The sequence below is a fragment of the Ciconia boyciana genome, chromosome 2 (assembly GCF_034638445.1).
Source record: "Ciconia boyciana chromosome 2, ASM3463844v1, whole genome shotgun sequence".
In the NCBI taxonomy this organism is placed as follows: domain Eukaryota; kingdom Metazoa; phylum Chordata; class Aves; order Ciconiiformes; family Ciconiidae; genus Ciconia; species Ciconia boyciana.
Genome location: NC_132935.1, coordinates 132857147 through 132883946, shown reverse-complemented (window position 1 = coordinate 132883946; position 26800 = coordinate 132857147). Strand labels below are relative to the sequence as shown.

The window sequence follows — 26800 nt, the reverse complement described above, 5'->3', positions numbered from 1 at the left end:
GCCTCCCCCAGCCACCCCTGCAGCTATTTCCCATGCTTTTGCCTCACTATATCTGCACACTACTCTCCTTCATTTTGAAAGGACAAAAACAAAATTAAAAATACCAACAGTTCTCCATGCTGAGACTTTGGCACTTTGGTTTACAGAGAACAATTTTCTTAACATCTCCTAATTTGTCTGGATCACCAATAAATACCAGTAAAATAATCAGAGTTGGAAGATTACTTAACTTCAGTGTTTCAGATCCTTTGCTTTCATTTTAATAAGAGTTTTCAACTGAAATTTATGGATAAAACATAATGGATAAAAAGTATTGAGCAATAACCAGTAAGCTAGAACTTGTTTTTGTCACCAATTTCTCCTGGTATGTCACATCACACTTTTAAAATAGTTAGATGTGTTAGCGTTTCTTTTAATTACTTAATAGCTCCTGGCACTGACATTCAGAAATAGTTAACAAAATTACATTTCATACACTTACCCTCTTAAAATTATGACAAACTCTTTTGGTGGCATTCCCTGACAATCAGGATGAAATTATTTTTGCTGTGAGGGCTTTGTAGTCCTATTCCTTTTGCTGTGCCAACATCGACATTCAACCAGCTGCATGGTGAGTTATTTCAGAGGGCAAAACTTGCCAGAAATTCAAACAAAGTCAATAGTGTTTCTCTCCCTAAACCATCTCACCATGACTCCAACAAGTGCCAAAGATGGTACAAGAGAAAGCTGGACTACCCACTCTGCTTAGCCACCTCATGTAACCACATGCTGATTCTTAGGGAAGACAAGGCTCCCGAGAAGACACAAATGCTGACTTTATTACCCACACAACAATATCAAGTCTTGTTTAACCTATATTCCAAGGTGCCAAAATGCAGAACAAAAGACAAGAAACCACATCTCAGTGGAATTAACTTTTATTGAGGGGAAAAAAGGTTTACATGTAGTTGTAGGTTCTTCCATCCATACTTTCAAAACTCCAAAAAGACCTGGAAACAAAACTTGCTTAATCATTACTGCAATACCAAAAAGTTGGTGGGTTTTGTTGTTTTTTAAATGAACAGCAAATTATATAACTAATTGCTACGTTCAATAAATATTTTTTCTCCTGCACCGATTAAGGGGAAATATTCAACCAAGTACAATAAAAAACCCCAGGATTTTTACAGTTTTAACTTCAAATGTTATCCACTGTGTAGCGATCCAGAAGCTTTCTCTATAAAACACAGCCTTAATTTTGAGTGTACAAGGATCTATTCTCCCAGTCAGTCAAATAGCACATTTTGCTCTAGCTCAAATAGTCTACGCTCAAAGCAACTACTGCCAAAAAAAAAAATTCCTCTGGTTCATGACTATCTAAGTAAATTTGTCATTACAGAAAAGGCTCAAAGTTGTTACTTGTTTATCAAAGTAATAGGTAAACATTTTAACAGAAAGATTACCAAGTTACTTGGAAATGCAGGTTTATATTAAAGTATCTGAGTGTGTATATTACATGACATGCAAGCTTTAAAAATATCAATGCTCTCTTCTGATTAGTCAGGAGTCCAATTGTTTTAAAAACAAAATAGGAATGACTTCCAAAATGTATCAGCACTTTGGGTTCTATATTTCACTTTGCTTAAGATGTTTTACTACACAAAAACTACAACAATTACAATATTTAAGAGTATTACAATAAGGAGGGATGGAAAACAGGAATACTTCAACTGAAGATATGTATATTCTAAACAAACCGAAGACTTGTAAAAGAGCTGGATGGAGGACAAGGAAGAGAGGATGGGAGGGAAAGCAGTAGGGAAGCTAAGATCTGAACTTTGTATTTAAAAATCATGTCCTCAACTGTAACTCTTCTGATCTTCAGTAGCGCCCTGGAGAGAGAGAGAGAAGGGGGGGGGGGGGGAAGACAACACAGTTACTATAAACTAACTGTACAGACATCATCTCAGCTTTAATGTGCCCACCTCTTTTGCCTTCACATTCAGAAATTCCACTAATTGATTAATATTAGTAACAAGAAGGTTTAAGCCAGCCAGATTCTATTTATTCACTTGTATTTACTTACTTGGACTATAGGAACGGGATCTTGATCGTGATCGGTATCGACTATAATAAGGCGATGGTGATCGTCTCCTTTAAAGGAAATTAAAAAAAAAACCCAGCAACATCCATTATGAAAGAAGCCTTATTCACATCACTTCTACAGAACAGAACCATTTCCTTAGCACTGAAAGACTTGGCCTGCATGAATGATTTCAGCTTTATTTGGCTGTGGCTTAGTTATTTAACAAATGCTTTTATATTTCTCTATTTGATATTTGATGTGTTTAAAACTGTAAGATATTCCCAGACAAAGAATTTAATAAACTTTCACTAGCCTTGCAAACACATGAAGTGCTTTTCCAGATGCCTACAATTCTTGTTGAACAACATTCTCTGAAATTAGGTAACTTTCAAAACAGCAAGATGGTTATAAAATGTCAAGCATTAAAAATTGTATCTACAAATAACCCCTTTTTAAACAGCACTGTGTATCAGCTGTCCCTGGTTCTATATACAGCATGGAAAAATGAGTACCCTCTCTATCTGTCCACTAGATTCGTAGGGCACATCCTCTACCTCCTTCAGGTAGCAAAATTAACCCCTTGCCCAACTGTTTACTATATAACCAAATTACATAAACACTGAAGATTCTGACTATTTTAATTCCACAAAACCTAACATAATGAGGGTCTAACACATAGCAAGCATGTACGCAGAATCTTGCTACAAACTGAATAACATTTTTTTTTGTCATCTAACTTTTCCTTTTTTCCAACAAATCCACCGTTCCTACAGAAATAAAATAAAAATTAGGTACCTGTATCTGTAGTCATATTCTTCATATCTGTCATATCCTCTGTCATACCCCCTATCATAATATGAGTCACGGCGACGACCTGCTCCACCGCCACCACCTCCTCCACTGCTGTTAGGGAAAAAGCAAAAAAATTACTTCAGATATCTACTCTTCATCTTGATTTAAATTATTTAAAAGCTTTTTAAAGTGTTCTTGTAAATCACACACTTAAAGACTATGCCATGAAACAATCTAACAATGAAACATTTAAAGAAAAACACCTTCAAAAAACCCCAGAAAACCCATCAGGGATTTGAGCCTAATTCCCATCAAAATCAAAGGCAAATGGGCACCTTAGTAGTTCAATAAGCTAAGGGTGCATTAACTGACCATGCCAGATATGTATTTTTTAAAAATAACTCCTTCAGGTTTTTTTTATAAATAAAGATACAATAAACTACAGTAGGATTTAGTAGTATATGTGAACCACAGTAACGCATTCTTTATATTAATAACGTTGTGACAAAATACAATTGGTATAACTAAAATTTAAAAAAAGTATCTGTAGCTCTATTTCTTCAACCAGACTGCAAACATTCAGTTTAAATCCATTTTAGTCCCATTACAGGAAATGAGTGAACTCCTTACTGTGTTGGCCTGCCCATGTAGATGCCTGGGGTGGGCGTATGTGCTCTCTTGGTGATTGAATAATCCACCCGAATCCTCCTGCCATCCAGCTCCATACCGTTCGCATGCTCCATTGCCTGCAGGAGAGACAAGGAATAGGGACATGAAACCTGCAACTTACTGGTAACTGTGAAAGGCTATGTACAAAACACGCTATTTTCCATCAGAAAAACAAGCCCTGAACTTGTTTTATTTAGACTGGTTACTAGTGCCCCACTGTGGCAACTGGCTCATCTCTGCCCCCTGGCCCGTTTGCCGGCAGTGTTACAGGACTGCACTGGGGTGCCGGAGTAACGTGACACGCAGTCCCTTCTTAAGAGAGCACGGTGCTAACCACTAACACAGTCACTTTCCCTAGACTTTGTCTTCTACCCATCAGAAAGGTAAACTGAAAGTCAAAACAGCTTTTTCTGAAAACTGCATCTTTCCTACCGCCGTCTCTGACCCGGAGGGGACGGGCGGATTCAAAAGCTGTACAAAACAGTGGCTTCCTGTAGGGTGCATATGGCCGGATTACTGCTAGTCGGCTGCCATTTCATGCTCTCCCAGCCTCCTGCCATCTCCCTTACAAGGGCCTACTCCAGCAGAGCTTAGTAAAATGGCGGGTTCAGCCTACATGGATACCTAATTACAACCTTCCTCCCCACTCACTCTCACAATAGCAGCTCGCTAAAGCGATACACATAAGGGTCTGCGCTTGAGAAGCCTGTGCCTTCAGACCTGCCCGCAGCCTGTGCACACGCTCACTGGGTGTTCTAGCCCCTGCTTCTCTAGTCTTTCAGAATCAATACAATGGCCTTTCACAAACTCAAAATCATGAAACTAATTTTTCAAAAGGAGCATGGCGTACTTTTGAGAATTATATTCATGCAACAGTAACTTAAAAACAAAACAAACCAACAACACCCAAACCCACAACCTTAAGAATTTAACAAACAGTTAATACTGGACTTAAAAGCTATTAAAATTTGCAAGGCACATTTTTTTTTTTTTATCTTTTCATCAGCTGCTCTAGTATCTCTGAAATACTAGTACACACCACTTAGTTTGTGACACTAAGCACAGCACTTAGCCCAATATATATTATTTTCATTTTTCATGTGTGGAGAAGAGACACTGTTACAATCTTGAGTTAAAGAACACAACCACTTTGCTATTACTTAACTGTGAGGAACAATACACAACCTCAAAACATGAAGTTGCCTCTAGCAGAGCATTTTTTTCTTTTTTTAATAATCAAACAAACAACTATTCAGAAATGTAACTTTCTGCAGCCCTCCAACAAGAACCTTACTGACTTAACATACAAGTTATAGAGGAGGAAACAAAAACCTGATGCCCTCAAGATTTAACCGTGATGTCCCCAAACTGGAAGTGACTGAATTATCACTAACCTATTTAACTACACTTAGTCTGTGTTTTAATAATGCTGTTCATATCTATACTATATCGCCACCTAGTGAGTTCTGTTCCCATACAAAATAACCACCACATTTAGCTAACCGCAAGGCAGAGCCAAAGAGCATTTCAAGTCTTTCAACATACACTGAAGTGTGTTTTGTGAATAAAACACGATCATCAGCTTTAGTTTCCTAGCCTTGAGACTTTTTTTTTTTAAAGTCCTGTTCCACAAGGATGATCTAAATTAAAATAAATCTGTGCACACATCCTAGGAATGTGTGTGTGCACAAACCTAAAAATGAAGGCTGCAAATAGCTGGCTGAAAAATTAGCTTCATTATGAAAAGCATCTTTCTGGAAATGCAGCAATACGCAAGTTACTTGAAAGGTCAGGAATTTTCTGCTTCATGGCAGTTTTATGTCTGAGCAACAACTTGCAGAGTAATAAGCTTAGCTGACAAGAAGCCACCTCAAACCCAGAACATCTGGCACGTGTCTTATTTAGTTAAAAGAACAAACACCTCTTTAAGAGGAAGAGTTCTTTGACATAGGGAGCAGTACAGAGAAGAGCAACATACCAGCAAGACAGATGAAGAGTTAATTTTGAGACTTGATTGATTGTTTTGGAAGTACCAAGAAATGTGTTACATTTTAGTGGATAAAGATTAGTTCATAGTTACTAGTCTGCATGAAACTCAAGACACCCTGATCACAATGTCTAATGACCTACTCAATATTAAAACTTTTATTTTCTTAGCTTTAACTAAATTAATCAAAATCTTTAACAGATATACAGACACAACAAAGCCTTTTACAGTTCTGACTGCATCCCCCAAAGGCAGAAAAGCCAAAACCCACATTAAGCCATTATGAATTCAACAGTAATTGATAGTATGTATTGCTCACATTCAGTCATTAGCAACTGGAAATTCCTTCCAAATACGTTTTCAAATTCTCTGCATCATTCTTAATGTGCACATCTCAAGTATTTGAAACAAAGTACTTAAGTTGACATTATTAGCTAAGGACTGCTGCAATATGACCAAAAGCCCTGTTTGAAAACCAGGTTTCAGACAAGTGATACAGTATTCATTCTGTACAAAGGCTGTAAAAACATTTTAGTGATTCTAATTACTGTTTTTTTATTTCAGTTTGCTTTTCTTGCTGTTTTTGGGAATGTTGTGTTAAAAACATTTAAATGTCAAACGGAAAAAAATTGCTCTAACAATGCGGAAGACATTCTCAAATACTGTTTAAAAGATAGAAGTATATTTTCCAGACCATCAAATGAAACATTTTGAAGAGAAAAATCAAATTATATTGGGGTTTAAGACACACAATAACCTCTTAGGAGCCTTTAACTGTCAACAGTCCATTTTTATTTCAACCTGGATTTTCTTCCAAATATCTGAATGTTGTTAAAAGACTTGCATGGCTTTTGCAAGATGACAGTAAGCAAGCAAGCGAACAGGATTCCTATAAACATGTACTATTAGTTTTGGTTGCAAATTGTAAGGAAAAATTGACTTTGTAGGCCAGAATACACATCTATATGTTTGCAGTAAGGAAACAGAGAATGAGGATTGCGAATGGCATAGGTAATAATTCAATCTTAGATTACAGTTTTAAACCTACAGCAGCCTATTCATAATAACAAAACTCCCTCAAATTATTATCTGTAAAGTGTTAGTTTGACAAAATGAGTAGTTCCCAAACTACAGGATCACAACCTCCAGTGGCTCAAAACAGTTAGAAAGAAAGCATTAAATTTAACAGATTTCAATTTAATTTTATATTTATTACAGTATGTGGTGTTTTCTACATGTATTAGTATTTATGTAGAGTAAAACAAGTTTGGAAACACTGAACTTTTAATTATAAGCACAAACTTACACAAGTGACTGGTATTGGTTAAGCAATCAAGAATTCACTGAAAGAAATTAAATAATCTTCCAGTCTGGATAATGCCACAAAGAGCAGCTTGGACAAGGAAACAATGTGCGAAATTTCTGCAACCTGGACGTTGGTCACTGGGGGAAGGGTGTGCGGAGGAAGGGGGGAGAAGGGAGAGAGAGAACTTGACTTGGCAGAGCTGATGTCACGGTCACCTTACATTACTACCACGGAATTCAAGATCCCATTTGTATTGTACAAAAGATCATCAAGCCTTCATTTCAACTGTGTCTAACTGCTCTGAATTATTTCAATTATGTGACATCACCATGAAGTTAGTGACGTACAGACTGAATACACTTGAATAGTTAAACAGGAACAATTTATGTTGGGACTCATTTTGAAAATGTATTTTCCATTATTTAAAAATAACTATATAAGATACTGTCTTTTTTGTTTACTGTAGTTTTTTGGGGTTTCTTATTTGTTTGTTTACCTGAAGTCCTTCCCAAATTGTATTTAATGCCACCAATAAAAACAATCTCCACTGTGTCACAGGTACAGCATGGGATGAACGGACATAATAGACTAGCTTTTCTCCCCCCAGTATACTGACATCACCTGTTCAGGTCTGGATTTAATGAGGACCTCTGAAAAGACATTCTGGAAAAAATAAAAAACTTGATGGGATGAAAAAAGAAATGAAGAAACCCAGCTTTTTACGCTTACTGCAGTCTGCCAAGTTGAATTCAAGTGTCCATTTCACCTTTGAACAAGAGTCAATTTATATTCTCTAGTTTGAGGTTTTGTTTTTTAAAATATTATTAGAATACTGTCAATGATAATTTTTAATACATAATTTTCTGAGCTTAAACATCGATTGATTAAATGTATTCTCTTTAAAGCATACTTTGAAGACTTTCAGAGTCAAGAAATACAGGATTTTAGAGAACCAGAATGAGTAACTGGATACGTTTCTGCAAGTATTAGCAATTTTGTGGTATTTCAGTCTCCAGAAGTTTGTAACTTGTAATTCCAAACATTTGAGACCTTCTTGTGTTCTATTCTGGTATATCAAGGGTCCCTTTTGATACCACAAACAATACTTAAAGCATTTCTTCAACAAGGTATGGGAGAAGTTTTGGTCAATAATGATGCTTCTAAGCTGGTCTGCTTGCACCACAGATTAAATGTCTTGCAAATTAAGACAATAAACCCTGTTATTATTCCGTTCTTTGGCAACTGAATTACACTAATAGTTCAGTTTGTTTGTATAAAGTTTGTCTTGATTGCTAGTGAACCCTACCTCAGAAAACGCTTCTGAAAGATGGTCACAACTGTAAAGAGCATATAACTAGCATGAGAAAACAGAAAATTCCATATTGCCAACAGCTGCTGTAGCTAATGCTTCTCAGATGAGTTCTTGCTACAGACACATAGTACATTCACAGTAGCCTCAGTTTAAACAACTAATACGTCACATTCTGAGTTACTGAAAAGCTGGATAGTGGCATATGAAATCCCTGGTAACTGTAGTAAGAATCATCTCCCTAGAACAGCCAGCACATTTTACTCAATCCTCTCAATTTATTGTTAACCCTGAGATAACAAATCCCCCCCCCAATCCTAGTACATAAAAGTTTGTGTTCCTCTAAACACAGGAAGAAAATCCTAATGTGATGGGCAGGAGAATATCCTCTATAATTTAGCAAAAATATTGCAAAACTGCAATATTACAACACTGGCTCAGTGCCAGTGTTGCCAATACTGAGAACTATATAAGAAAATGTAATTCTTGAGAAACAGATCTTCAACAGATATTTACAGATCTTGCCCTTTGCATAATGTTACACATGCAGTTCTTAAGGCTTAGCGGAAGGGTGGCCAACATAAGACAAGACACTGCAACACACAAGACAAAAACCCAATACCAAATATTACTTAGAAAATTTTTTTTAAAGAAAAACAACTTCACAAGAAATGAAAACCACTACACCCATAAGACAGAATACCCTTTCTGCTAGAAAAAGGTAGATAATAACATAAGCTTTTCAAATAGGCTTTGAACAAGCACACCAAAAAGAACATTAGCACAGCAAAACCTCAGGTTTTCTGGACAAACAGCCATCAATTCTCAACACTTATTGTCTGCTATCACACTTTGAACTAAAGACAGTGTCCACAAGCATCTTTAATATGGGTCAGAACATAACCTAGTCAAGTGCTATCTTGCAAACACTAGACCATTGCAATAAAAGAGATTTGATGGTAAAGGAACCTTCTGTCAGGCCATAAAGTTTCATCTCAATCTCAGTAGTTTCAAACAGAGTAGAAGAGATTCCACAAGAAAGCTCCTTTAGAATGGATACATGCACCCAACATTTCTTTCCCAATCCTGTTAAGGGGGAATGACTGAAGCTACTGTGATGCTCTGACAGCTGCTCCACCTCGTAGTTATCAAAAGCTAAATCCCTGCTCCTCTTTATAAAGAAGATGATCATAAACAGCTAACAACAAGGCTGCTATGGTGTCATAATCAATCTGAAGTTCTGAAAGTCTAAAACAGCTTAAGTGAAAATAAACTTTACTACTGCCCCTTTGATATTTTTAGGACACTGCAAAGTATCACCTTTAAGAAATATTTTACATCATCTATGGATTTCCACAACATCGAGCTAGTTGACAATTCAAAATGTCTTTACCACCATATGGAACTAGAAACATTGCATCGCTTGGTTTCAGACTCTTGACACACAGCAACATTTTAACCAGCTCAATAACTGATACAATTTGTAAGAGTGCCAACAAAGCTCCCGAGGGATTTCAGCTGCAACAGAATCCACGCAATACTGATACTGACTTATCTTAAATCAAGTTATGAAAGTTTAAATGTAACTACTCACAATTCATTTGGTGTTGAATTTTAATATTAACAGTGTTTGAGAGCATGTCAGCTGAGAGGCTTCCCTGTGTTACCCCTCTTGGAAGGACAATAGTGAAGATGATGGGAAAGCCTCATTTTTCTGTAGAGTTCTACACGTATTTAATCCACCTATGACTGCTTTACAACGGCTGGAATTTAGTTCAACATCTCATCTAGAGTTTTATATTCTCTCTATTCAGATGCTTAGGGTGTTGAGGGTTTTGGTTTTTTGTTTCGTTTTTTTTTTTGTTTGGGGTTTTGTTTTTAAGAGGAAAGGTATTTACTCAGAACAAAAGTAGTTCAAGTCTCACTGCTTTCATGCATAGATCAAATCTGAAAAGTTGAGTATCTTCCATAGAGAATTACTTCACGTCCTTCAGTGTTTTCCTACAGGGCCTGTCACAGAGTTTCACACCTATAGCTATATCCCCTTTTTCTACACTAGCTGCCACTTGTAAGTCAAATAAACAAGTTTTTCTCCTGTTCTTTTTGCCAAAGTATTTCAGTTATGTAAATTCCAAGTGTTGGGAGGTTTTGTATCCTTTCCCCCTATTCACACACTAGCCCACTAAGGAGAAAAAGATGGATTTAATTACGTTCCCAATTATTTCAGTTCCTGCTTGAGGTGCTGATCTTTATTTCTGTATTTCTGACTGCAAGTAATATCCCTTTTTTTTTTGTCCTTTGCATTCCAGTTTTGTAGTATCTGCCAAAACAGCTTTATACTAAACAAACTACTTCATGCTATTTACATGGTGTCATGCATGACCATTGTCCATGGCAACTAGGAGAAACCCCTACTTCTAAAGACATATTAAGCTGTAAAATAGACATGACTGGCACATGACTGTGACAAGGAATACTGTGAAAGTATTTTGGATGTTAAATGTTCTACAGAACAGTCACATTTTCAAAATCCCACCGAACACAGTGCAAAGAAATACAAAGGCTACAAGTTAGAAGAGAATAGGCTACCCAAGATGGATATACAGCTATCCACCCCACTAACTCCTCTCCCAATCTGTCCAAGTGATAGTGGGAAAATACAAAAGGGACACTCTAAAGGAAGTTGTGCCCTTTTACCTACCCCTATAACCTGCAACAACCACACATATATACATCTACAAACCCTACTCTTCCCATAAACTGATTCTCTGTTGGATCATACCAGAAATCCATCAAAGATCAGAACTGAGTCTAGTTCAACCAAGTCATCCACAAAACTTTTTTCATTAAAATATCAACCAGCATAAGAGTTTTCATTTTTCAGATACTGATAGTTAGGTTTCACAGCTGTCACCCTCCCTCCCTTCAATGCTAAGTGAGAAGAGTCATATCCAGGCATTATGAATACACTTATCAAATGTAAAAACAATCAAACAGCAAATCTGAAACATCTGCCCAAGACTATTAGTCTATAAACAAGATGCTTGAAGTCTGTGACCCAGTTTGCCCCAGAAGGAAGAGATCATCCCACAGTGAAGGCTTAAAGAAATTTTTTTTTTTCTTAAAAAAGGATGTGTCTTTACTTTTAACAACAATTTCATCTACAAATTTCAGTAAATGTAGTAGAGCTTGCAGTATCCTTACACAGGTAAAAAAAGTACTGCTTACTGTGGTGAACAGGCTGCTGTTCATATTCTTTGATTCTTTCCTTACAGATCAATTATACTAACAACAACTCAGTCCAGCTGTAAACAGCTATCCGTATAACTAGCAAAGTCACCGATGAAGGCACAAATCAAGACAAACCCCACTATTTTTCAAATGCACAATGACATGCTTTTAGAGAAGAAAATGGAAAGTAAAGAGAATCTTCAGAATTTTCATAGATACAAAAAACTACTTTGAAAAGTTAACTTTCAAAATACTAAGAGGCTATGTCTGTCTAAAGATCTACTTTCATTTTGAAGTAACAGACTAAAATCAAAGCACAACACTCATTAGTGATTCAATACAGACAGCTCATGCTCTAAATTTGTCCAAGCATCTGAACATTGAACTAAAATGCTTCATCTGTTTAAAAGTGCTATGTTGTTTGAACAAAATATTTTAAATTAATCTGTGAGAACCTGCTAGTGAATACACAAACATGTTTTTGTTTGTTTTTTTTACAGATATTCATGAAGACAATGCACAAAGAGCACACCTGTTAAAAGCAGTAAAGCATGAACTTACCTCTTTAGAATCATCAATTCTCTCAAAATAAACAAAAGCAAATCCTCTTGATCGTCCAGTCCGTTGATCATAAACCACGTTGACACCAGTCAAAGGTCCATAACGGGAAAAGACTTCACGCAAATCTCTCTCAGTAGTATACAAACTGAGACCAAACACTCCAAGACATGTATTGGGATCTGGATTAGCCTGGTAAGACAAACGTTCAACTCCAATTAAGTTTATAAAAAACAAGTTATACATTCTATATCAAAATTTCTCAATTATTAAAAAAAATTTTAATCTGAAGAAAACTAAACAGTTTATTACAAAGCCTAACACTTCAACAGTTATCATTATAATTGTAAGGTATTTTGAAAAAGCAACCACTTTCATTATTTTTATTTTAGAAAAAGAGACAAACTTCTCATGTTGGTGAAAAACCTCAGTTGATAAAAACTGATCATTCTGATTACATAAAAGCTACAGAATAACAGGAACCTATTTTATCAGTATTTCACACTCACATGATCAACAACCTCCAGACATGACGTACAAGCCTGTGCTAAGAACAGGTCAGCCAGCCTGAACTCCCACCTTCAGCCTTTCTGCACGGTGACCACTGGTGCTAAAGAGTGCACGCTGCCTCCAATTGCACACACTAAATGCACATGAGCTCCTAAGCACGGACAGTTGAACTATAATTGAGCTTCTATCAAAACTTCCTCCCCCCTCAACATGTCCTATCCAACTATACTGAAAGTCAGTATTTACATTTGAAAATTTCTCTCCTACTTGTAAACTGGAAGAAAAATCACCTGCTTCTTTCATCTAAATAGTAACAAGTGTTGAAGGCCAGGTCTGTGAAACTGTAATCCAAAAGCATGCACACTTTTCTAGAGCAGGACTCTTGATTCTCTGACACGATGTGGGATACAGATCTACTTAATACATTTCACTTCAACCAAAGGAAGTCAAATGTGAAATTGCACAACTGTACAAGGTACTATTTCTCTATTAGGTTCAAAGTTTCTCTACATGCCAGAGAGTTCATCTAAATGCCAATTCCACTGTAAGAATTATTTTTATCAAAATTAATAGTTTTTTCAGTTAAGCTTCATCACCTGTTATACTAGATGCAGCAATTTAAAACAGCAGCAACAGGCACAGGGATTTAATGTTTCTCCTAAAATAACAACTGGAAGTTCACACAGTTGAAATTTGTATTTCAGTTTCAGATTTTTCAAAGCCACTGTCACACAGTAATTTATGCCTCAGAACTCGCCTTTCAGCCTGATTCAAAGAATGAAAAGGTTTAGATCTTCTGTCGTGTTCTTTTCAGAGCTTTTGTTCAGGAATCCACTGTGAAAATAAGATGCCCAAACTACTCATATATTTGAAGTGTCTTTCTTTCCATTTGTCAAAGTTACAAACTTCTAAGACATAAATCTTCTACAATTCCTTATTATAGCTGACGAGCACAACAAAAACTGGCAGTTTGTCATTTGAAAGTTTTAATTATACAGGTTTAGGTTTCTTTTTACTCCATATTTCAATCTATCTGATAATTCAGTGGCATGAACAGCTATACTCTTTTTATTACTGAAACTCTTGTGAGTAATGAAATCTCTCAGTCTTTTAAATCATTGTTTGGACAAGTCCCTCCACACAGCACATGTCAGTACTGTCCTTTTTTTACATCCCCCTTACACTTAAACCCTATTACCTTTTCTGAGGCAAGAGAAGTATTGAGAATCAGTCTGTGTACCCTAAGCAACAAGTGACAGTTACACCACCACTGGAAGGACTAAACTGACTGCGGAGGACTAAAAGACAGCTTTTGTATTAGGTTTTTGTACCACCTCCCATCAACACAGTATGCAAGCTCTCTCTACAAGATCAGAAGTGGCAAAATTGCTACCAATTTTCCTGGTGTCTTTAGGACCTCGTTATTTAGGGGATTCAAATCTGGATGATTTGAGTTTCATTTTGACACTACTAGAACTACTACTTAGAATTAATGTGAAATTCACTGTGAAAACAAGTTTCGTGTTTCACAGAGTAATTTTCAAGGCAAAAAGACTTCTTCACAGAGCAAAATATTCTAGTATTTCCTAAAGTAGTAAAGTGGATTCATTCACCTATCACCAGGAAATCTGCTAACCCTTTTGAAGTTCTGTTATTCCTGCCAATTTTTCAAGATATTAGATTCATATTTACTACATCATGATTACACACTGGCAACAATCCACAAGAAGTGTAACTATGAACATTGCTTCACAACAGCTTAAGCCACTGTACGCTAGCATTGCTGTAGTCTTGCCCTTTTCCGCACACTCTTGTCTTCCTCCTCACGTTGGTATTACCTGGTCCTGGTGAGCTGCTTCACCAAGGTAAGCCTGGAAAAAAAAACTATACTCTTTTTGACAGGATTAGTAAAAAATTTGGAGAAACTAAACTGGATTAAAACTAAAAGGCTCAGAAAAGTACCACAGCCCTCACCAAGGAAGAGATAGACCTGTGTGTAACAGCACTCATTTAGATCAGCCTGAAGTGGCGTGGAACCAGAAGCTAAAGCACTGGAGCAGATTATAAAGAAAGCCATTGGGATAAATCTCTCAGAATGATGTAAGATTAGTATCTTAGATCTTGGTTGGTGTACCTATACTTCCTCCTGTCCATACAGAGATAATTCTCATATTTTGAGAGGCTTACTGATCCTTTTCATAACTGTAAATTTTTCTAGTCTATTAAGATTTACACATTAGCTAATAACATATGGGTTTATTTCTTCAAGTTAAACCAAATTAATTACTCGGAGGTATAAAATCACAAGCAACCTTCAACACAATATGCTGTATGTTATAAGCAAATAAACACTTGAGAACTTTCTTCTTTGGCTCCTCTAGTCAATCTTATCAATACTGTCAGGTTGCAAGCTTGCACAGAAAAGGTCTCATTTTTGTGAAAGGTACATATACTTGGAACTGTAACAAAAAGAAAATCAGAAGGGTTCAATTTCTAGAACAGATGGAAGCAGATGTCACCCTATCTGCACATACTGACTTGCAATGGTACTGTTTTCAATGAATTTCTACAACTGCCCTGCCAGTTGCCGGCCCAAGAAATAAGTGCCCAGCTGTAAGGACAGAGATTGCTTCCCCACCTCCAAGCTCCCGCATCCTCCAGTAACAAGACAGCAGGTCAAATTCAGCCTGCAGGTAACCTGGACTACACTGATGTAAGCAGCAACTGCTTTGTTGATACTCAGCCTAGATGAACATGACATACTCTGCTGCCAGTGTGCCTTCTCCTGTTGGACATTGGAGAATGACTACGGCTCCTTCGACGACGGTATTCTGGCGTGTATGATCTGCTTCGAGAACGTCTCCTATGGGAATGAGAATGGGAATGGGATCTGGAACGAGTGTAACGTCTGTGCGAATGTCTTCTGGACCTGGATCTTCAACAAAGAGAAAGCTTTTAGTTAGGTCATATGCACATAATGTATTGAATTGTAAGCCTTACATTTCCTAGAGAAAAATCTTTTTTTTAGAGGCTCTCTACAATTGAAATAGTTAAGTTTCTTCTACTTTGCACATCTAAAGATTGCATGGATCTCCAATAACCTGCTCAGTAGCGTTTTTAGCTTTGTGAGAATGCTTCTGGCATACAATAAGGATTATATTCACGACCGTTTTTGAGAAGTTCAAAGTTTAAACTTTTACCAGAAACCAGGTATGTCACACTGTAAAATACTGCCTTGGCTGAAAAATGGAAAGATCTAGCAGCACTATGGTATCTACAAGTGAAGTTCACCTAGGCTTGAAAATTATTCAACACCAAAAAAACCCCACCACCTGCTTAACTCCTCAAGCATTTATTTGCAGACATCTAGCGAATGATAAGCTCAGTTTTAAACAGGCATCATTCCATCAAAGTTGCATGATTCCATACAGGCATTATATCCTAACAACAGGTAGTCAGTTATCTGGCTTAACATTGCAAGAAGAGAAGCTGTAACATTAGGCTGAACTTTGGTAATTCAGAGCCCAGTAACTCTTTTTCGGCTGCCCTGGTATAAAGCATATAAACAGGGAAGATGGATTACTGATCTCTCCCAAGAACTTGGGAGGAGGAACAACCTAATACTAAGCAATTCCTCTTCCCCCTCCAGAGCTACAAATGCTGTTTTCTGTTTTCTCTCTTCATCGATGAAAGAATGATTCAGCAGCTCTCCCCATTTTCACCAGTATGATGGTACAAGGGAAGACAGAAGATACGTAGCATAAGCCAGGTAATATTTATTACATAATTAGAGAAAAAAAGACACATTCCGCCCTGTTCTGAGCAAGCTCTCTCAGAACTGAGAAAACTTTGTCTCTGCACATACACACACACTTGGGGTAGAAAAGGACAGAGAAGGACATGTGCAGTATCAAAAAATGAATTTCAATCTTAAAGCCTAGATTTTGTTTATAAAGCCTCCAATGAAAGAATGTAAAAAACTTCCCCAAGTAGTGTCTTCCAATATTTCCAACAGTTAGAGAACTTACTCCTTTTACCCAACCCAGACCACCTTTGCTGCAGTTCTCACTTGACTTTTCTTTTTTTCCTAAAGGAGAGGTCCACATAAGAGTTCCCCCCCAAAAGATTTTGGGGGAAGGAGGCAGGAGCTTTTACAGAATTGAGATGTAATCCCTTCTGAATTGAGATGCAAGCCCTTCTCTCTCTTCTGGAAGAGACAAACCTACAAATTTTAGTTGTGATTTCTACATTACTACTTCTATTTATATTACTGTCTCTATTCATACCCATACTTTATTACTCATGGAATCTTTCCCCAACTTTGTGCACCTATATAACCACTAACATGCAAATTAACATAGCCCTGTTAATACACCCTAGAAGGTTTATAATTTTTACAACAAGGGGAAAAGAAATTTCATCAATGTACAAAAAAACAGGCATAAGCAGTAACACTGAATTAACATTAATAACTTCCTGGACATACCTTGATTTTGATCTTGACCTAGAGTGAGATTCAGAATGTTTGGAAGCTCTCGATGGACTGCGAGATCCTGACCTGCTCTCCGATTTTACACGAGCAGGACTCCCAGCTGGAGATTTTGACTGGGAGCGAGACTCCTAACAAAAAAGACAGTATTAAAAATGGTATTGGTTGTATAAATGCCTAACTCCTAACATTTAAAGTACAGTAATTCTATTATATTGATTGCTCCTGAAAAACAAATGGTTAGGCAATACCCTCCAAAACAAATTTCATTTTGCTAACCCACTGTTAATATTGTATGCTTTCCTCAAATAGGTCCCTGCTTGAACCAGATCACCAATTCTCTATTAACTAAGTAATCATGCAAATTCATCTACAACTTGATCATACAGACACTGGAACATAAACCATACATTTACTTAACCTAGGACCCATTCATTCTTCCAGATTCTTTTAATTCTACTTCACTCTTGCTTTCTACTTTTCTTCATTCTTCATTGAGTTTTTCATTTTTCATACTTCGTGTATTCTTCCCCAATTCAAACAATTCATTATAGCCTTAAAAAAAAATATTCAAGTGCTTCTATCTGACCAATCTTCTGTTCAATTTTTTCCCCCATTCAATTTTAATTTTCTGATCTTTAATACTTTTCATTAGCCTTCTTTTATCTTGATTTATCTTCCACATTCTTGGAAAAAACTCTTCAATTTCTTCACGAACATTAACCTTAATGGAAAAAGAACATTTAGTATATTTAAGCACGTGGGGATTATAAAACTCTGCTGGAGTTCAGATGTTATCTACCAAATTGAAAAGCCAGCAGGTAAAGTGCAAGAAACTATTTTATAAAACAACTTTAAAAAAAAAATCTTTAAAACTGTATAAGTGTCTACGTTCTAACAATGAGCTTACTGAGTTCTCAGTGTTTTACTGTATTTTCAAAGCTACCCTCCTCCCCTTTCAGATTTTTTTGTAAGATACATAGATACACTAAAAACTAATTAGCACAAATATATGAAAATATTGATATCAATAACTGTGATTTCCCCCCTAAAATAATAACTATGTAATTCTCAGTATCGAATATCCCAAATTCTACTCCTACACATTATTACTAAGACACTCTCAGTTCAACAGAATGGCCAAAGATTTCCAGTCAAAACCTATCTATGCACATACTTACTCGCATAATACATGCACATAGATATACGCAACATATTTTTCTTCCTACTTTTTCTTCCTCATTGTTATCCTGTTTTCCTTGCATACAACTTAATCCATATAAAACAAGATGCGTAATAGTACAGTTCAAAGCAATCCAATAAAAATAAAGACAGAAGTTTTTTTTTTTCTTGCATGGTAATGCACACAAGAGAAAAACTAGGAAAACAAGCAAACAAAGAGCAGGTTAGGATTTCCTCACATTTTACAGTGTACAGCATTTCTAGGGAGCTCAGCTATAAAAAACCCCCCACAGAACAGTATGCTATATACATCTGTAACTTCACAAAAAATGTGCAAAATTCTTAATGAAAAAAATGCATAGCAAGTTCCCCTCCCATAAGTGTTACATTTCATGTTTATTTGCATCATTTCTCCTCCTGCTTGTCCTCACAATGTTTTTCTCAATTTATTTCTTCCTCTGCCTATGTCCAGATTTGCATTTTCTTTTGCAGTTAAATTCTTCAGTACTTCAGGCTGAATTTCTTTTCAAAGGATGCTGTCCTCACATTTCAAGACAATAAATCCACCAGAAACGGGACTTGTTAGTGAGGAGTCTCTCAGGTATTAGAGCTATGCTACCTTTCCCCTTTACCTCAATAAAAAGGACAAGAGACACACAGAGAATGTCACCTATTGGGATGAGAGGCCTGCCAAACTTATCGATGAAGGCCAAATTCAAAACTTGGCTGTGACATGTGGACTGTATAATCAGGTCTGCATTACAGGTTACCCTTATTAGGCTGGCTATCTGCTGATCTAGCTACATGACTTTCACTGAAATAAAAGGATGTATGTGCACTTAAATATTACAAAATTTTATTTGGTGTTTTTATTTTTACATTTGAAATCCACTGTTCACTATTAAAAAAAACATTTCCTTTTAGAACCGCTAACATGCTTTTTAATGACCTCGCCTCTATTTTTGTACTCTCCATTGTTTGATAGCCTCCTTAATTCTTCCCTTTACAGTTCATCCTCTGCAACAATTACCAATTTCTCTGGGAATTATTTCCACTTCCCTCTCTAGTAAAACTGATCAGCAATACAGAAAAACATTTCATGTGACATCATTCAGATTTACAAAATATCCTTTAATAAAAAGACAAAGAATTCACCCTCCTCAGTCACTCCTTCATGAGGATACTGTGTTGTCCATACTTTTTACATTTGAAAGATCAATTCTTGAACAACAAGAACTTTGGAAACTTGAACAAAACAAAACAAACAAAAGAAACCCCCACCCAAACAAAAAAAACAAATACTGCACAATCTAGAATTGTTGGGAGGTGCCAAAAATACCGAGGACCCAATCACTTCCATACAATGTAAGAGTTAGCTTAGTGTCCTTATCTATTCAACGGAAGCATCTTATGACACCGCCCATAGAGTTTCTAATAGCATCAGTTATGACAACGAATCTGCATTAAGTTGCCAAAAGCAAATGTTATGTCATTTCATGTAGGTCAAGTCCTTTTGGAACTACCTGTTTAAGCCCTTTAGGGGCTGCACTCACAAACGTACAACTTTAAAACTGGAGTGTCAGAGGTGACAGCATAAGTTCTTACACATTTCAAACTTCCTCAAACAAAGTAACTGTAGAGGTAAACTGCAGCTAGAGAGAGATTACCTGTTAGCAGTTGCATACTGTGTCTGTCATTGGCAGGCAATTACATCTCATCTTCTGATGCAACATAGATCACCTAGTTATAGCTCCTACAGTGCTTCAAAAGGAGAGACTAAGGGAATCACAATAATCTGCAAGAGTTTAAGGACTTCAGGATGACGCTGAAAAAGTACCTAATAAGATTTATATCAGCAAGACTACAGGCAGGGATTAAGAGATTCAGAGCTTCAAGGAGTCACAAAGGAAGATTTTAAAGAATTTTCCTCCTCTACTTCCTACTATAAAGAAATAATTAGCAGGCTATATCTTAGTCTATATCACAGACAGACCTAATTGTTCTGCATAAACAATTTATATCCATTCTGCAATACGAATGAGAAAATTAAATAGTTAACATTCTTTCTCAGTACATCGCCTTTAACGAGAGAAAACAGACACCTCTATTATCCAAAGCATTAAAATATCTCAATTCTGTACTAGTCTTTAACCAATCTATACATTCTGATCTTAGCTCCATTGTTATCATGGAAATTAATTTAAATACTGCTTGAGAGAGAAAAGACTACAATTTCTCTCTGGATCCTGAACATTTTCTTATCTTTCTGTTCTAAGGATCCTCAGTCATTTAAGGGCCACAGGTAAGACTACATTTCTTAAACTCAGCTTCTTATCCCACAACTATCTTACAAAACAGTATGTATTTTAATGCCTTCAGCTTTATTATGCAACTGTCCAGTCACTACTTTCACCCTTACAAACTTATAGGCAGATACTCACTGTGAACATGTCAAACTATCTAGATTTGCTGTCACTACAGCCTGTAGGAAAAGACAGTCAGCTAACTTCCTAATATTCTTCAGATCGTAATTCCTTTTCAAAACAAATGCTACATCTGTCAACAACACTTTTCCCAGGGCAAAACAAACAAAAAAACCCAACCCCAACAAAAAACAAAACAAAACCACACCAAAAACCCCACCTAAAATAATAATTTAAAAAAAACTCAATCGTAACAGCATGCTTCCTCAGAATAAGATGTGGTGGCTTCCTTAAGTACATACCAGGAAATGGGATTAATGGTTCACCAAGAAGTGGAACTTGGAGCCAAATAAATTATTGTAAGTCAATAATTGTAAATTATTGCATACAAAATCTAAAGACTGCAGCTTCAGTTACTGATTCGCTGGATAAGAAGATGCGCAGCTAGAAGCATTTAAAGAGAGCACTGAAGAGTATTTTTCATCCTTTCTATCTTCTCTCTTCCCAGAAAGAACAACAAGAAACAAAGTCGTATGGAAAGAATATCTCCCCCTTCCCACCCCCCATTACCTCATGATCACATAAACACAGTCATTGAACAACTATCAACAACTTTAGATGATCCATCTGAGCAAGATGTCTGTCATGTCAATGCATTTCATCCCTACTGGTACAACTGTTTAAACCATATAATTGATGCAAGTTATATCTACCATTTATCTTCCTCGCATCCTTCAGAAGAAATGCTACTTTCCAATACAATTACTATTTTAAAAGCATTTGAAACACTTCTATGCAAAGTAGAATTGCAGAAGTCTAAGAAGTATTCTTTCAAATTTCCGCCTATCATGAGAGGGTATGATAAAGAACATAAGGGAAAGGAAAAAGAAAAAAAAAAAAAGACAAAATTGTTCTTTCTTTTACAATATTCTTCTGTCTCGAACTTCTGTCATGCCTTACCTCACACCTTGCCATTTCAGAGTATGACAGAAAGGCTATCAAAATTTAAAGTCAGATGCTAAGTAAAAAGAACTGAGTAAGTTTAAATTAGGCTTTCTATAGAAAAACATGGGAAATCAAATGGGAAGAAAAAAAAAAAAATCATTAAAACACACAGAAATTTCAGTTGAAATTCATTTGACCTTGTTAAGAAGCAATACACATGGGGTGAAAAAAAGGACAGGACAACAAGTAGTCTACCAATACCATTAAGCCAGCAAAATCATAGTTCAGACTTTACAAAAATCCTGCTAAAAACTCCTGCCCAAACTCAAAAAGTAAGTGAAGTCCAACTTTATAAGGGGACAGAAAAATATAAGCAGTCAAAAAAGAAACAGAAATTTAGCAGCAGCCTCCATTCACTGGATAAAACTGTCAATTTGGTGACATCTCATTTATGAGAAAGGACAAGATTAGATTTTAACCACTGTTTTGACAGGAATCTACCAATTTTCCCTGAAATTCACAAGTTAAATAATTTTTGCTTCATACTATGTTCTGTCACTCTATACTAAAAATAAAACTGATCACTTAATTAGCTGTTCTTCTATAAATATTTCAATGGCATATGTAATAAGCTTCTGTACAAAATGCAACTCATAAGTTGTGCTACAGGTATACTTTAAAAGTTACCAACATCAGCAAACTTTATGCATTTATCAATTATATTCCTCTGATTAAAAGAAAAAAAAAATTAAAAAAAGGAAGAAGAAGCTTCAGCAATAAACTTTTTGAAATTACAAGTTAATCTTCTCACTGAGGCTTGAAAATATGCTTCTTCAGGGAGGGTTCTGTAGTCAGTCTTTATCACATACGGAAGACAGAAAACATAATTTGTTTTCAAAAAGAGCAGTTTTACCAGCTGGCATGGTCCAGAACAACCTAGAATTTATTAAGCTTGATTAAGAAAAAAACCTGACTTCCAGAAAAGGTCTCCTTTCCCACACTGGGCATTAGAAACCACAGGGTGATCACAGCACATGCCAAGCGAATGCAGAACTCCTGAGCTTAAGTGGACCATCATGCTTGTATTTCAGAAGGTATGGAAAGCAACGTGCCTTCCTTTCCACAGAGGTGGCAGACTGCCACTAGAGGAGAGGTTGAATACAATAGCTAAACAGACGTCCCCCCCATTACTCTTTTTTTTTTTTTTTTGCCACAGAAATGATCTCAAAGTTGATCAGATTTAGGTAACTAACATTAGAACACATATGAAATTAAGTATTTTGCATACAAGCTTCATGAAGCAAATGCAAGACACATTCACAGTTAAGCTAATCCAAAAGCCACTTGCACTTCCTTCAACAAGATGGCTCATATGCAAAATCACATATTTCTTCAAGTGCTTTATTAGACTGAGATCACAGTGAGATTCTGCACAGAGCAGGAAGAGGCATCTCGTTAGAATGAAGGAAGAAAACCAATGTGGAGTTCTAAAATGGAGTTCTTTGTTCCAATAAAAAGTTTTATCTATTTAGAAAAACAGCAATTAATATTGGTAGAAATCTACTAAACTTTTAAGATTACAAAAACAAAAATTATCAGAAGCTCAAAAAAATAATTGATCAAAGTTTCAAATGGAACTTCTGAAGTGCAGCTTTGTTCAGACTCCAACTTGTTCACCGCTCTGGGAAACATTTTAATAAAGCTGCATCACAGAATGCACACCAAATGAACAATGTGTTATTAAAAATAATGACATATGAAAGGAAGTAAGAGTTGCCTGTCATCTGACAGCAATAAAAGATACAAAAGCCTCATTTGTCTAACCTGCTCACCAAGAACATTCAATGGTGATAAAATCCTATGACTTTTCCAAAAGCCAAGTCACTGGATAAGAAGCACGACTTGAAATCTTTTTTTTTTTCCCTTAATGGCCATAAACTTAGCTCTAGCACATCCACTATATTTCTCATTCTTCCATCAATTTCCTTCCATTAAATCCCTATACTTGCTTGAGGGGGGGGATTTCTTCTGTTCAACCAGCCACATTCTTAATACAGAACTTGCTTAAGTTGAAATAAAATGACACAAAAACAGAGCAGATGTTAATTGGTCTGAGCATATTTGATTAACATTTGTTTTAAAAAAAAACAGTCAATAAAGATGAGTGAGCTCAAGATTTTTTTTTATTCTCTACAATGATTTTACCCAACACTTTAGAAATGCAAGTTTGCATAATTTGCACTATTTAAAATCTCATTGGAAAGTTATTTCCATGATTATTCTAAATTCCCTGTTCAGATTCATTAACATTATGATTTTAAAATCATAAATTAGAGGCAAAGCATATACATGCACAGTATCTTGATGCTGCTAAAAATAAGCTTTTTAAAAAAAAGTAAAATTCCTGATCATACTGTGGGAAAATTTAAAAAATTTAACTGAATTATCGTTATTTACGTATAAACATTTTTTATTGACAAAGTAAGTAGCAAAACAGGAAAAGCCTTTCGACAAAACTTTATACATACGAGTAAGCACCTTCATCTTTGTATCAGACTTCATCACTACTTGCAAGAACATTTACTGGTGCTTTGGGGACAATATGCATCTACACGGATAGAATATAAAAGGACTTAAACTAAACTTAAACTCCCTTACTCCTTTGGCATTCAGTTTTTTAAAAGGACATCACACTATTTAGTATTTAAAGTGAAGTGGGGTGGGTAGAACTGAAAGGGTACTCAGAATTCTCATTTGTGGCAATTTCCAGGAAAGCAGGTTCTTTACAAACTTTTTTCTAGTTTCTGCAGTTTCCTCTCCCATTGAAAACTTATGCCATACTCTCTCAGTTCCACGTGCCTGCATATAGCAAACTGAAGCACCAGGACATTCAGTGTGTAAGAGAATTCTATCCAATTAGGAATAACAGACTAAACACTTAAAGCCCCTAAGTTACACATGCTTAATTCTATACCTGTGAGCACTTTCAGTGAAAATCAAATATAAAGTCTTACAGCCTGAAATATAATTTCTTATTTCAAGTATTTTAGTAGCATCAACAACAAAAAAAGTATTACTGAAGAAAAAAAGAACTGCTTGTAAGTGTTCTTAATTAGTAGAACAAAACCCCGAAACTATAAATGAATCAAGTACCTGCCATTATGTTCAGTTATAAAAAAATACCAGTAGACAAGACACTGCCACATGCCAGATTGATTGAGAAATTCCAGTGTTAGGGAGAGAAAAGAATAGAGGTTTTTTAAATGAAGACTCAACACAGTCAGCAGCTCTTTCCAACAGGTAAATTTTCCACCACAAAAAAAGAAGCAGCCAACTAAGAAGTAGCAGTCACAGAAACTGCTACGTAGGACTTTTCAGACTTCACATATTCTCAAAACATTATTTTACTTCTACGTTTGGCAGAAGAAGGTGTGCCGAAATACTGAAACCACACAGCTATATCAGCTTTGTAACACGAACAACAGATCCATCGAGGAACCTAATACAAATCTTCTGTGGATGAACCTAACATAAATATTTCCTAACAATAAACCGCAGTGGGAATACAGACAAGAAAATAATTTTTAGAAATATAAATCTTACTGTAAAATTGGGGATTAAAGTAAAAATTCAAAAAAATTAACAACAAAGCATATCCGTTGCTCGTCTTTCTCAGACTTAGTTGGTTTTCCCTTCAGAGAGTAGTTTATTTCGCTGACAAGAGCTCAGCTATATAGCCATCTTTGTCCAAGCAATCAACACAAGAACAGATTTTGTTTACCTCACCTGAGGAACCAGCAGCAGTCACTGCACAGCCAGGTACAGCACTCTCAGCCTAGGGAATGTGTTGGTTTTTTTTTTTACTAATACTACAAAAGGGTAACAATATTCGTGTAAAAATAATTATTGGAATACGACACTGCTCTTCCAAAATTTCATTGCTTGTTTCCCCAGGCAGTAATCCTATATAACTGCAAAGCTGCTGTCACTGGTTCATCAGAGAAAGTCACCAAAAGGATGCTCAGGTGTTCCTCTAAAGCATCTCTTTAAGAGTGAACAACAAAAAATCTCTGCAAAATTAAAAACAGTAAATAGTGATGGAGTAAGGACAAAGCACACATTTCATTCCTGTTTCAAGCAGCTTCTAATTCTTGCTTGCCCTGATCATCACTAAGAAAAAAAAAATAGAGAATGGAAGGGTCCAGTCATGTGTACATGACAAACCGCAGCAATCAGAGGGAAGAGAAAAGAAACAGACCTAACAAGGTTACAAAACCACAGCAGCTTGTTGAGAGAAAGTCTTCAGCTGCGTGATCAATGAGTTTCAACGGTTTAACAACGAAGGCCATACCTCCCCGATGGCTTCAGGAAGCCTGGCCCGAAGAAGATCCTGTTTACGGGCCAGCAGCCAGGAGAGGCAGCGTACCTCTCACAAAAGGACCCAGTCCCTCCTCTTTTACGCGGGCGGAGGCCTCGGCTACACTGCGCGGGACCGCGCTCTCCCAGCCACGACCGGGAGACCGGCACTGCTGGGAGGCAGAGGGGGAACGGGGAAGGGCAAGAACCCCGAAGCCTAGGCCCAGCAGACAACAGAGGGCCGGGACAACAGGACGGCTCAGGATCACGGGAAAGAAAGAAAATAAAGAGACAAGCGGGGAGAAACACTGGGCTACAGCAGCACTCTAACCCCCGTTCTTAAAGAAAAAACCTGCGCTAGCAGGGTGGAGGCAAACCCACAGCAGCAAAGCTCAGGGCCCGCACCCCGACGGCGGGGAATGGGGACGGACAGATGTGATGGGAGAAGGAAGCGTGCGAGGGTTAAGACAGCTGAGCTCAGCTCCGCGCTGGGCCAGTTCCTCAGCGCCGGGTCGGCAAAAAAAGGAGGGAGATAGGGAAAGGAGAGGGACGCGAGTCGCCCACGGCCCAGTCAAGACCCGGGCGCCTGAAGAAGCCATTTTAGAGACAAGCTGCGTTGCCCCCACCCCTACCGGGCCGGAGGAAGAAGAGCGCCCCCGCCCACCTTCCCCGGGTCAGGTCACCCCCTCTCAGCACGGCCCGGGTAGGGACGGCCACTCACCCTCCCCTCGAAGTTGTTCTCCTCCACGTCGCTCATGTCGGCAAAGTCCTGGCCACGGGGCTGGGCGAACGGGGACGCTAGTCCCGAGCAGCAACTGTACCCACGACCGCTGCTGCTATTATTGTTGCTGTTATTATTACCGCCACCGGTACCGCTGCCACCTCCCTCCCGCCAGAGCCTCCCAAACCGTCTCCCGCAGCAGCGCAAAATGGCGCCTCCGCTCCGTCTGCGCCCGACACCGCGCGGGGGGCGGGGCG

General features: G+C 37.2%; 1 protein-coding gene across 3 annotated transcripts; it reads right to left on the bottom strand.

Annotated features, from left to right (window-relative positions):
• Nucleotides 1–901: 901 nt before the first annotated feature.
• TRA2A (transformer 2 alpha homolog) lies at nucleotides 902–26800 on the bottom strand. 3 transcript variants are annotated; one of them, XM_072854136.1, is made up of 9 exons: nucleotides 26544–26794; nucleotides 17327–17640; nucleotides 16914–17047; nucleotides 15191–15290; nucleotides 11921–12109; nucleotides 3488–3603; nucleotides 2861–2968; nucleotides 2066–2133; nucleotides 902–1871 (listed from the first exon to the last, which is right to left on the bottom strand). In XM_072854136.1, exons 4-9 carry the CDS (start codon nucleotides 15221–15223, stop codon nucleotides 1861–1863), a joined length of 525 nt encoding a protein of 174 aa, XP_072710237.1. In that variant the 5' UTR covers nucleotides 15224–15290; nucleotides 16914–17047; nucleotides 17327–17640; nucleotides 26544–26794; the 3' UTR covers nucleotides 902–1860. The 3 variants fall into 3 exon arrangements, with proteins under 3 accessions (XP_072710237.1, XP_072710236.1, XP_072710235.1); XM_072854135.1 differs by lacking the exon at nucleotides 17327–17640 and having other exon boundaries at nucleotides 26544–26800; XM_072854134.1 differs by lacking the exon at nucleotides 17327–17640 and having other exon boundaries at nucleotides 15191–15362; nucleotides 26544–26793.